Source organism: Protopterus annectens, chromosome 3.part0 (genome assembly GCF_019279795.1).
Source record: "Protopterus annectens isolate FY-2018-M chromosome 3.part0, PAN1.0, whole genome shotgun sequence".
In the NCBI taxonomy this organism is placed as follows: domain Eukaryota; kingdom Metazoa; phylum Chordata; order Ceratodontiformes; family Protopteridae; genus Protopterus; species Protopterus annectens.
In genome coordinates, this window is record NC_056731.1 from 584,655,019 (window position 1) to 584,668,418 (window position 13,400).

The 13,400-nt window shown below is 38.2% G+C and overlaps 1 protein-coding gene across 2 annotated transcripts in view; it reads left to right on the plus strand.

The window, feature by feature from the left end:
• The window catches only part of LOC122796479 (retinol dehydrogenase 12-like), a 496,486-nt gene that overhangs the window by 380,615 nt on the left and 102,471 nt on the right, over positions 1–13,400 (plus strand). For both annotated transcript variants that reach the window (XM_044064989.1, XM_044064988.1), the window contains one exon: positions 233–425. In XM_044064989.1, the coding sequence (XP_043920924.1) occupies positions 233–425 (193 nt within the window). The remainder of the gene's footprint in view (positions 1–232; positions 426–13,400) is intronic.

The window sequence follows — 13,400 nt, forward strand, 5'->3', positions numbered from 1 at the left end:
CACACAACAGCAGGTAAAGGGCAAATTCTCAGACCACAGCTATATAACGCACACAGAGTAGACATGCTGGTCTACTAATGTTGGCAAACAAATATTTCTGTAGTAACTTTTGAATAAATGAAAGCCAAACCTTTTTAATAGAGGTATGGAACTTACTGGTATTTACATTTATTGCATCAATTTACTAATCTTGGATGTCTACAACACTTTACATTTTTATGTTTTCATACAGGATCAGGAGTAACGGTTTACGCTCTACATCCAGGTGTTGTGCGCACAGAACTGAGCAGACACCTGAGTTCAACACTGCAGATTGGCATGAAGTTACTGCAACCATTCACCAAGTCACCAGTAGAAGGTGCACAGACCACAATATATTGTTCTGTAGCCCCAGAGTTGGAGAAGGAAACTGGTTTGTACTACAGGTATGCTATGCACTGCAATTTCATTAATTTTTAGGGGAAGTTTCTAAAGTGTGCATAGACATAAACATTCAGTCATATGTATGCACACACACATACATATACAAACCAAACATACACACTCAAGAACAGAATGTATATAGAGGGGCACAGTCGCACAGAAATTAGCATGTCTAACTCATAGCACTTGAAACAGTGTATCTTATGTGTGGAGTCTTCATATCTTCATTGTGTCCACATGGGTTTTCAGTAGTTGTTCATGTTTTGTCCCATAGGTCACCTGATGATTGTGTCTGTGTGTGTGTCTGTGTGTGTGTGTCCTGACATGGGATGGCAGTTCATTCAGGATGAGTTCTATGCCTTGTGCCCACTGAAGTCTAGGATAGGCACCAACTCTCCTGCAACTCTGAACCCAGGAAGAGTAATATATTAATTATATAAGCAGAGTCTAACATTCTGTAGGCTAGTAAACAACATAGCTATTGTAAACCACTATGGCTGCAGATAGTGGTCAGAAAAGACTCTAAGATCAGCAGAGATTAAAATGGCAGGGTTAGATGAATTCACAACAGATACCATCAAGAGGTTTTGTGCATCAAGGAAGAATTGACCTTTGATCATCCATATCATGGTGTGGAGAGAGGGTGGTGTTCATATGAGTGAAGACTAAATATTCTAGCACCAGTTTATAAGAACAAAGGAAATACTCTCACAGCTTCAGACAGCACAGGGCATCAAGCTCCTGTCACACTGCATGAGAGAGCTGGAAGCTATGTTGTCTACCAGGGAATATCCTTTCCCTTTGGGTAAGAGTATTTTAAGGAAGTAAGAAAGAAAGGGGATAATGGTACATATGGGCAAAATGTTGACCCTGATAGGGTGTTTACATACTGCTGATTTTACTAATTCATTTGTCACTATTACTGTGGAACATCTGAATATTATGGCTATACTGAAGAAGAATTTGATTATTTTTTCCTGTGTTGATGGTGCCCTTGATTTATTAGGTAAACAACCTAATATTTTTTGTAGGAAGGGAGGTCCATCAGAAACTATTTGGAATATAATCAGGATGGACCTTTTAAAAAAATAGGAACTTTTAAATGTGGAGCTTACTCCCATTGCAAGTATATCTTAGTGAAGATACACAATGTTAATGGAGACATGTGAAAACTTCTTTTATTGTACGTGTAAATTCTGTGGGTTTAGTTTATATTGCACATTGCCAGGACTGTCCATGTTTTTATGTGGACAAGACTCAGCGGAGATTGAGAGACTGCATATATGAAAACATGTATGACATCAGCCACAAGAAACAGAACAATTCTTTATACGAGCACATTTTGAATTTTTCCACTCACAAATTTTTATTTTATTGGGTTGAAATAATTTATAAAAACCCTAGAGGGGGACCATAGGTTGATTATATAGAGGAAAAAGAATTAATATGGCCGATTAGGCCACATGTATACTGGTATGAATGATCAGCTATGTATTTCAAGTATTTTGAAATTGAAATCTTATAAAGTGCTAACCTTGTATGTAATTTAGACCAAGTTTGGACTTCCACACAAGTTTTTATATATTATTTATATATTTTGTGGTCATATGTACTTCAAGGTATTGTTACTAGTATTTTTAGGTACTGCATGATATATTGAATTGTTTATTAATGTTTCACAGGTATCTTAGGGTTGATGAACATATTGTTTCATTTATTGGGTAGAACTGCATAATGTGACTAAGTATGTGTAATATTTAAATGTGTGAGATACTTAATTGATTAGATTCTGATAAAGTCCTAGATATATCTGGACAAAAGAGCTTAGTTTTAATTTTGAATAAAACTTCCTTTCAGACTTTTGTATAGTTTTGTTCCATTTTCCAAGTTGGTGTTGAGAGTATTCATTTGTGCTTCTTGGTTTTTCGGGACGAAAACAGCTTAATAGCTTGCATGCTATTATCAATTTCCATAAGTACAGTTTCTGTACACTTGTCTAACCTCTAATCATTTGAATAATTTCTTCCCTCTTTTCTAAGATGCTTGCTCAGTATCCCATTTCAATCAAATTCCCAAGTATCTTATTCTATCACAGTGTATCAAAAGGTAATGAGAACAGGCAATAAACCTACCAGTGAGTTCGTAGGAGACAATTATTTTGTCAGTAGGGATGCTCAGTGGCAATCTCTAAACAAATTGAATGTTTGATACCTTCCAGTTTAGGGAATCTTCTAGTAGTCACTGCTGCATGAAGTTGAATTCCTTAAAAAAACTTGTACCACCTGTAGTGACTGACAGATAAATCCTGGGCTCTTAAACTGCACTCAGTAAATAAAAAAAATCAAGAAAGCCAGAAATCAAAGCAAAGGCAAATGGGAATACCATGAATCAAAGCAAAGGCAAATGGGAATACCATGAATCAAAGCAAAGCCAAATGGGAATACCATGAATCAAAGCAAAGGCAAATGGGAATACCATGAATCAAAGCAAAGCCAAATGGGAATACCATGAATCAAAGCAAAGCCAAATGGGAATACCATGAATCAAAGCAAAGGCAAATGGGAATACCATGAATCAAAGCAAAGGCAAATGGGAATACCATGAATCAACGTAAAGGCAAATGGGAATACCATGAATCAAAGCAAAGGCAAATGGGAATACCATGAATCAAAGCAAAGGCAAATGGGAATACCATGAATCAAAGCAAAGCCAAATGGGAATACCATGAATCAAAGCAAAGCCAAATTAGAAGTGAAATAAGCTGCAAATGCCACTTGTTGTTCTTCATCTTTTTATCTTTAATGGACGCAGATGAGCACTGTTATGAGTCAGGAAAGTTCAGCTGCATTTATTTGTTACAGAAATTTGTGGGACTGTACCACTGAAGACCATCCCTCTGGGTATTCCTTTTTTTTTGGAAGGAACTGCCCCTATGGTCATTCCCTTTTTTGGAGGGAACCAGAGGATCTGCCCACTATGGAGAACCTACCAATCATCTGAATCAGTTTAAACTTAATGCAACACTGGTGCCAAAAATATAACCATTGTAACTTCTATTCAGAGAAATACTCAAACCAGTGCAAACAGTAATAACTCCAGAAAGTCAAAACAGGTCACATGTACAATACTCCTAACCTTTGGAAGTTAATTAGAATTTTTAACTGAAAATCCATTTATTAAAGGAAAATAAACAGATGGCATCTGAGTTCCATTCTGACTGTTCTAACCAGCACTTTTGCCGAGGAACTTCATCAGATCTGCCTACGTAGAACAACATCTTAATTAAAGAACAATGTTCTTCTTCTTTCGGCTTTTCCCAGTTAGGGGTCGCCACAGCAGATCACCTGTCTGCTCATGATTGGCAGTGGAGTTTTAAAGTGTCAAGTTGCCAGCCCGGCGCCCAACCTTCCACAGAAGGCACACATACACACACACACACACACACACACACACACACACACACACACACACACACACACACACACACACACTCACACCTAGGGCCAATTTAGAGTGTCCAATCCACCTGCAGCATGTCTTTTGGATATGGGAGGAAACCGGAGCACCCAGAGGAAACCCACGCGACCACAGGGAGGACATGCATACTCCACACAGAAGGCACCCCAGTCGAGGATCGAACTGGACAACCTCTTGCTGTGAGGCAACAATGCTAACCACTGCACCACCGTGGCCGCCCTAATTAAAGAACAATGTTACATAATCAAAATCCTGAAAAAATAGCATGCACAAAAAAACAGAAAACCAAATAAATGTCCATATATTGTGCAGAATCCAATTTGGAAAGACCAATAATCCAAGTAAAACCAAACAACAAAAAATGATTTTTATCATTAGTGAATTAAAGGAAGGAAATTAGTAGTACAGATGGTGGTTCATTTTCCTGAGACTCAGGATATAGTTTATCAAAAAGATGCGTTTAACCTGGGAGCCTTACCAGTATTACATCGTATTTGTCATTCCAGCTCTTTTCTTTCTGGCTTACTGTTGGTGCTACCTTTCTGGTGCCTGGGAGTAATTCTATCCAATATGTGAAAAATTAATGTGTTGTGGTTAGTTTGGTCTTTAAAGTGTCAGCGAGGGTGCTAGTAGAAGCTTTCTGTGTAATATCAGTATGATGGTGGGCAATCCTGGTTTTTCAATTTGTTGTAAAAGACTGGGCATTTCTTGCATTGGGCCTGATATATCACAGTGTCTGATTTGCAGGTACTGTTTTAGTATTTCTTGTTACTGTCCCAACGGAACCCATTTTTTCCGCTCAAGAATTTGCAGTAATTACAGTGTGGCGGTCCACAGGGGAACATCTCTCGTGGTAAGTTACTTGGTGATGGGACTGTTTTGCTCTGTGTGAAGTCTTGGACATTCTTATTTCTTCTCTGAACAAGATCTTACCACCGAGACTACTGAATCAGCTTTTAGGTTTGTTTTATTGATGTTGTAGTTACCCAGGATGGCCAACTTCCCAAAAGGTATTATAATGCATTGCTTGGTATTGAGCATTAAGCAATGGCTTTGGCACGAAGTGTTTGTCTAAGTTAGACCTTCCTGAAGGGTGTTCTCATCTTGGGAGAATTCAGTAACTGCTTCCAGTTAATATCATCTACAAACTTGGTTACCCAGAGGCCTTTGAAATTGGCTTTGATATAAGAGAAATAGATGGCAAAGAAGAGCAGGCCTAACACAGTTATATCCAACAACCTCTCGCATATAAGCAACTTCCCTTAGTATTATCATTGTACTATTTTTGTGAATCTTTTTTTATTGCAAAAACAGTAAGAACACAACATATCTAACACCCAGTTTGTACACAGCATGCATGTCACACTTTTATTAAACTACTACTGTAGTGTATTCAACATCTATAATATTAAGTTTCAGTACTATAAACTATATAACTGTAGCTGTAATGACTCAATTGCCTGTAGAAGGTTCCACAAATTGCCTCCTAAAAGCTTGTATCATTGGTAGAAGTTTGTCATGTACACTATTATTCTTTAATTTTGGATTTAAGAGGGTGCTATAATATGCTTAAGTTCTGAGGTATCTTATACAATACCTGTTAGTAGGTTGTTTGCCTCTGCCCATAAAGGTGATAGAGCCATATCTAACAAAGATGTCTGACACCGCAGCCACAGACCCTATCCATCCTACCCTTAACATGTAGTAGAGTGTAATATGTTTTGAAAAAGATTGTCCCTCTATTAACACTGTTTGCTTGGAGAGCTCTCCAGTTAACAAAACAAATATAGGTGTATGATTTCAGAGATATGAACCACCTATATCCTTTGGGGTTTACTCAGCTCTACCCTGCCAATATTTGATGTCAGCACCCATATCTGTGCTTCCACACAAAATTCCCAGCTATCTGCCCCTTCTGTGATCTGAAAAACATTGGCATTCAAAATGTGATAATTATATTCCTTTGTTTCTAGGCAAGGTGCATATAGGTATCCTCTTGTACTGGTCATCTTGACAGGGGTCCAGCATTTATTTAGTTATGTATTTATTTGACATTTGTTTACTGGGGTGGTCTGAATGGGTCTACTGAACCCATTTTTAGTGGAGGCCCAGGAAGAAAAGCTCCACATACAGTGCAATCCAAGTACATTATAGTCCAAAATACAATACAAATGACATGAGAAACACTATACAGAAATAAGGTGATAGAAAGTAAGCTAGGTTACAGGATATGCTACACATCTGGATAATTCTACAGCGTTATATCATTATAAACAACTGTTGTCATTCCAACAACATATACATGGCCTATGAATAGATAAACTGTACAAAAGTAGTATGTTGGTAGTACAATGTATGACATTGGTTGTTATACTACATGAAAAATAAAATGTTGGTTTCAGTTACGAAAATAATAGCAGAAGAGTTAGTGATGCAGACAGATAGTGAGAGAGTTAAGAAGATTAGAGGCATTAGAGACTGAGCAGTAACTTAAGGATATGGTATAGAAACAGAGGAGGAGTTATGAGAGACCTTAGGATCTTGTAGGCTGTGAAGGAGTGAGATGCAACAGAAGCTAACGTGGAAGAAGAGGAAGAGCTGAGCATTAGGCTGGATTTATACAGGAGCAGAGTCATCTATTTTTGAGATGATTTTTTTTTTTAAAGAGGCTTTAAAGCATGTTAGACTAGGCATAGACCTGGTAGCTAGAGGTAGTGAATTCCATAGTTTAGAGACAGAGTATGAATACAGACAGTGACCTGTTTTTTTTTTTTTTGTTTTTTTTTTATGTGGGTTTTGAGATAGCATAGCTAAGAGATTTTTGTCTTCTGATCATAGGGACCTATTTGGTGTATAAGGTGTGACTACGTTGGGTAGCACATGGCAGGCAGTAGGCTTGAAAATAAGGGTGTGCAAGGTGGATAGCTGAATAAAGGCAAGTTGGTTGGGGAGTTCAAGCCAGTTTAGTTCTAGTAGTGCTTTCACAGTGATGTCTGGGATATTTAGAGTTTGTGGTAAACTTAGATACTTTTTTTGTAGCAGTGTTAAATCTTGCTTAGGGTAGAAGCTTGTAAATTATTTAGGATAGGGGCACCGTAAAGAAGGGAGGGAAGTAAAAAGATTTTTTCAAGGGAAACTTTGGTTGCTGTAGTTAAGAAATGTCTGTTTCTATACAAGACTCCCAGTTTTTGATAAGTTTTCTTTATATTTTGCTGTATATGGTGGTCAAAGTAAAGTTTATTGTCAGTAATTACTTCTAGAAGTTTGTTTTCCTGCACTATTTCTATGACAGTGTTGTCAGATGCCAATATGTTGAAATGATCGTGACAAAGGATGCGTGTTTTTAGGATGGAAGAGTACTAATTTATTCTTCTTTGGATTAAGAAAGAGTTGGACATTTATTCATAGGTAGGTACTAGGCCTATATAAGCCTAGCCAAATGGTACCCTGACTTTCGCAACCCAAGAAAATTATTTTCCTGTGCCCCTGTCGAGCAGAGCCACAGAAGTGATCCCCAGGGTGAATTTCCTATCTCCCATCCAATCATCAAGATTTTTCTTGAAGAGTGCTAATGAGGAGCTTTGTTTGATATAGATAGGTAGTTTCTTTCAGAGTATGGGAAGTCTCTGGGACAGGAATCTATCCTTCCAGCATTTTCTGTTTATTGTGGTGACAAGGTTTAGGTCCCTAGAGTGTGTAGCCTGGAGGGATTGGGATTTCTTTAAGTGGAGCATGTCCAACAGCTCTGGGTTTGACATAGCTTTGTATGTTAGGCAGAGATCGCCTCTGAGTAGGCGATATGCGACAGTGTAAAGCTGGAGTTTTTTGAGACTCTCTGCGTAGGGCAACTGTTTGAGGATGGTAGTCCTCTTTGTGAGGTATTTATGCAGCCTTTCCAGTTGTTGTAGATGTCTTGTAAGGTAGATACCAAAAGGGGCATTGTACTCTATAATGGGTCTAATGAGTGATGAGTAGAGGGGAACAATGACCTCTTTTTTCTTGGGTGAGAAACCTTTTGTGATGAGGTGTGCCATGTAGAAGGATTTCCTGACTACTGTGGCAATGTGATTATCAAAGGAGAGACTACTGACCACCTGTGTCCCAAGGCCTCTTATCACACTTTTGGTGTTAAATAGACTACTGTCTATGTGGTAGTTCATGGGTACAGAGTTTTTACCTAAAGGGATGACAATGCACTTTTTTGCATTGAGCTTGAGGCCATGGCTTTGACACCAGGCATCTGTCTCAGTGAGGCCCTTTTGTAGGATGTCCACATTGTTAGGAGTTTTGATTATGGCTCTTAGTTTGTAGTCATCTGCGAACTTTGTTAGCCAAAGACCTTCTGCATTAGCCTGTACTTCAGCGAAGTAGATACCAAACAGGAGATGACCCAGGACTGAAACCTGTGGTACTCCACTTGTCACTGGTCTGAAGTTGGATTTAAAGTCTGCTACTTTCACAGTGTGGGTTTTGTCAGTGAGCCAGTTGGCAACCCATCTTGTGACATAGTGTTTTATACCTAGTTTAGTGAGTTTAGCTATAATTCCAGAGTGGGGGATGGTGTTGAAAGCCTTGGCGAGATCTAGATAGACTGTGTGAACCACCTTACCTTCATCTATGGCTTTGGTGACCGCTTCAAAGAAGTCCATCAGGTTTTAGCCAGGATTCAACTGCAGTAAAGGACTGTTGAGTTTCTGAAAGAAGTTCTGGTAGTGATTGAGCTGTACAGATTACAGTGGAATCATCAGCATATTGAATGAGTGTTCCAGGGTGGGAGGAAGTGTAAAGGTTGTTAGTGAAAATGTTGAAGAGTAGGGGTCCGAGGATGGAGTCAGTAAGGTTTTGGAGAAAGGGTGAAAGGTTGTTGGACCATTTCACTGCATGTTTATGATCCCTGAGGTAGCTCTGAAACCATTTTACTGTCTTATGTGAGAAGCTTAAGTTAGACAGTGTGTTTAGTAGTTGGGAGGTGAGAGAGCGTGTCCAAGGCCTTACAAAGGTCAAGGAATACTGAGGCTGTATATCATCTTGCATCTCCAGCATTGTTCATGGTGTCTGTAAAGGGTAATAGGGCTGTAGATGTGCTTTGGCTGGGATGGAAACCATGTTGGGTTTGGGTTAAAAGATTATTTTGCAAAAGGTATTGCATTAGCTGTTGATGGATACCTCTCTCGAAAATTTTGGATATGGGTGACAAGATGGATATGGGATGAAAATTGGTTAGCTCAGTAGAGTTGCCTCCTTTTTGGATGAGGGTGATGCAAGACTGTTTCCATATGCTTGGTACTTCTGATTCAGATAGAGACCTATTTATAAGGATATTGACTGGGGAGGCGATTGAGTTGGCAACCAATTTGAAGTCGTGTGGTGGAAGATTATCAGCTGAGGTGGAACAGGGTTTTAGTTTTTGTAGCAGTTTCTTTCTGGTGTTTGTGGGTATGGGTTGAAATAAGAATGGAGGTTGTATGACATTTTGTTGTGTAGGGTGGTTATTCATGATAGGATTAGAAGTAGTAGATGGTAGAGGATTGGTGCCTAAATATGGCAAAGGGTGGGGGAGTCCAGTGTTAGTGGTGTTATTTCTAGGTCTGCTATTGATTTTATGAAGTGCTTGTTAACGTTCTCGGCTATTTGTGATGGGGTGTGATCTCCATTTGTCCCATGGTTAAGTAGAGTAGATATGGAGCCCAATAATTTTGGGGGGCTGGTTTTATGCTGGAGTTGAAGCTGGGAATAGTATGATTTCTTATCTTTGTTGATTAATTTTGTAACTGTCATGTAGCATTTTGAATATCCCCCATATATCAATCTAAGCTGGTGAGATAACAGCTTCTGGTAGGGAGCTAATGTGCACAAAAGCAACTTGGAAGAGAAGGAACCACATAATATGTTAAGGTGACTAAAGAGAACAAATATAGTGGATTTTTCTAAAGCAATGGTCATATCCAGCTTGCATAAATTTTCCATGACTATATTAAACATTATTAAAAGAACATGAAGAAACATCACTGCCCAAGATGCATATACCAACACATTATGTCCAACACCCTCCTTCACATATAGAAGAGGAAACAATATTTACACAAAAAGTTCATAAAATGACAAAATATGAACCTGTAAGTATTGTAAAAATATCCAGAATGGCCCATAAATAACAGTAAGCAAATCACAACAGGAACCTAAGATCCCCTTGGCCCATGTTCTTGTAAAAGTACAGGGATGGTATATAGGCAAAACAGGCAGGCAGCTGTGGCAAAGAATGAATCAACTTATTTCTGATATTAAAAACCAGGATGATAGAAATGCCCTTTACAAACATTCCATCTGGGTGGTAATTTTAAAATATTTTATTTTTTATCATCGACAGATATGAAAAGTCTCCTAGAGGGGGTAACTGGGAGGAAAGCCTAACCTACAGAGAACTACATTGGTAACTGCTCTTAAATACAGCTAATCCAATAGAGTTCAATAAACACACTTCAGTACATAGCACTTGTAGATTAACAACTGTAAAGCTGTGACCCATGTATTGTAAATACGTGTTCATGTAGTTTGCTAATATACTTTTTACACAGTTTTAAGTGCCAAAGTTATTAACATACATAGCTCCATGAATTACCTTGATTTTGTAACATTTTTAGCAGCAAACAAGCTTTTAGGTTCTATTATAGGTTCATAGGTAGGTACTAGGCTATCGGCCTAAGTAAGCCTAGCCAACAAGTTTCCCTGGCTTACGCCACCAAAGAAGTTAATTTCCTGTGCCCCTGTCAAGCAGAGCCACAGAAGTGATCCTGGGGGTGTATTTCGTATTTCCCATCTACTCATCAAGATTTTTCTTGAAGAGTGCTAATGAGGAACTTTACTTGACATAGATGGGTAGCTTGTTCCAGAGTATAGGAAGGCTCTATCACTCCAGCATGTCCTGCTTATTGTGGTGACAAGGTTTAGGTCCCTACAGTGTGTAGCTCGGAGGGATTGGGATTTCTTTAGGTGTAGCATGTCCAACAGCTCTGGGTTTAACATAGCTTGATATGTTAGGCAGAGATCTCCTCAGAGTAGGCGATATGCTACAGAATAAAGCTGGAGTTTTTTGAGACGGTCAGTGTAAGGCATCTGATTGAGACCAGTAATTCTCTTTGTGAGGTACTTCTGTGGCCTTTCCAGCTGCTGCAGATATCTTGTGAGATACTCTCCAAAAGGGGTGTTGTTCTCTATGATGGGTCTAATCAGTGCCGAGTAGAGGGAACAATTACCTCTTTTTTCCTGGATGAGAACCCTTTTGTGATGAGGTGTGCCACATATGACTACTGTGGTGATGTGATTATCAAAGGAGAGACTACTGTCCACCTAGGTCCCAAGGTCTCTTCACACATTCGGTGTTAAGTAGACTGCCGCTTATGTGGTAGTTCATGGGTACAGAGTTTTTGCCAAAGGGGATGACAATGCACTTTTTGGCATTGAGCTTGAGGCCAAGCCTCTGACACCAGGCATCTGTCTCAGTGAGGCCTTTCTGTAGGATGTCCACATTATTTGGGGACTCTACTATGGCTTCTGGTTTGCAGTCATCTGTGAACTTTGTTAGCCAGGGGCCTTCTGTGTTAGCCTGTACTTATTTTGTGTATAAATAATGCCTTTTAATATATTTAAATTTGCTGCATTATTTTGATATTTAAGGGCTGCACTTTTAATATGCTTTGAATGACAAACCCAGTGTCAGCGGATTCTGTCATGTGACTCACTGTTTTAAAAGAAATGGTAAATTTGTAACAGATTCTGATGAAGTCTTAATGAAAGATGCAAGACAAAAGCCATTAACCAGATTTTTATTTTCCTTTTTATCTGTTCCTTCATCTTGGGATTTGTTTTACTAGCTTTTAGTTAGCCTGTTTAAAGTCATTTTGGGTAATGTGTAGTAGTGTGGTCTTTTATCCTTTGAAAGAAAGATTCTTTGTACGTTTTAAGCAATATAGATACCCACAGCCAATAAGTAAAGAAACATGGGAGATTATCATTATTTATTTAGTGATATGCAGATCTACAGACTGCAAAAGTCCCCTGATTATTTTCATTTAGAATTTAGACTCTCTTAGTAAGGCAGATACTAAGTCATGATGGAGTTCCAAGTATTTCCAAAACTCAGGCAGTAAACTAAAATCAGCGTGCAAAAAACAAAGTCTGGAAGGAGAATCAAATGAGGCTCTGGAGTATGAAGAAATAGCGTAAAAAAGCCTTTTATTTCCGCTTTCGTCCGAAGACTTCATCAGAATACAAAACACTGAAAAAACCAAACATTATATACCCTACTACAAAAGTAATAAAATAATTAATCAATTAACCTATCACATTAAATCTAAAACAATTAAAACCAATTTCAAAAAATACATCATTAATTAAATAAAGAAAGCAAACCTACTAATTCTTTATCAATACTTAATCGAGAACATTTTAAAAAGCATTTAATGTTAATGGTCTCGTTCAAGCCGGGGGGCTTATCAGCCTTTAATCTGACTTGCCAAAGTGTTTCCCTTTGCTCAACGTAATTTTTATAATCACCCCCTCTTAAGTCAGATTTAACAACCTCCACTACTGAAAATAAAAACTTCTTAAAGTTGTTACAAATGACAGAGTGCCTGAATAGGGCACTGTTAACATCTTGTGTCTTAATATTGTAAATATGCTCACGGATACGAACATTAAGACTACGGGTGGTCATACCAACATAAAAAACGGAGCAGGAACTACACGTGGCGATGTAAACAACCCCCTTGGTACGACAATTAACATATTCAGGGACCATAAAAGTCCGGTCGATACTATCTATAACAACAACAGGACCCTTAGCAATATATCTACACATATTACAATTATTACAGGCAAACATACCTTTACCTTCAATTATCCTGTTTTTCAATACAAGTTTATCAAACTCAAGGGCTTTTTTAATGTTGTATACATTCCTAAACACAAAACTAGGTTTGTTACCTAGAACTTTAAAAATATCAGAGCTTCCTTCAATGATCTTCCAATTATTCAGTAAAATTCTTTTAATATGGTCCCCATTCATACTCATTTCTAAGGAACAAACTAAATTATCACATTTCCCATGCTTGACAAGCTTATTGCAAGGCAAATGTTGGAAACCAAAGTTTGAAATGTGACTGTCGTTTACTCAACACTTCACTAACAGTATTGTCCAATAATTCTGACGGATAACCCCTCTGAAGGAACAAATTCTTAATAAACTCTAGCTCCAAAACAAGGTCTTTTTCATCTGAGGTCATCCGACAGGCTCTAATAAACTGGCCTTTAGGAATATTACGTATCATATATTTAGGATGAGCACTTGAATAATGAACATAACTATTTGTGAATGTCTCCTTTCGATATATTTTACTTTTAAATTTCCCAACTGCGGAATCCCACAAAACACAAACATCCAAAAAATTAATACTAAGACCCACATCACCTAGGGTAAATTTTAAAAAACAATCCAACATATT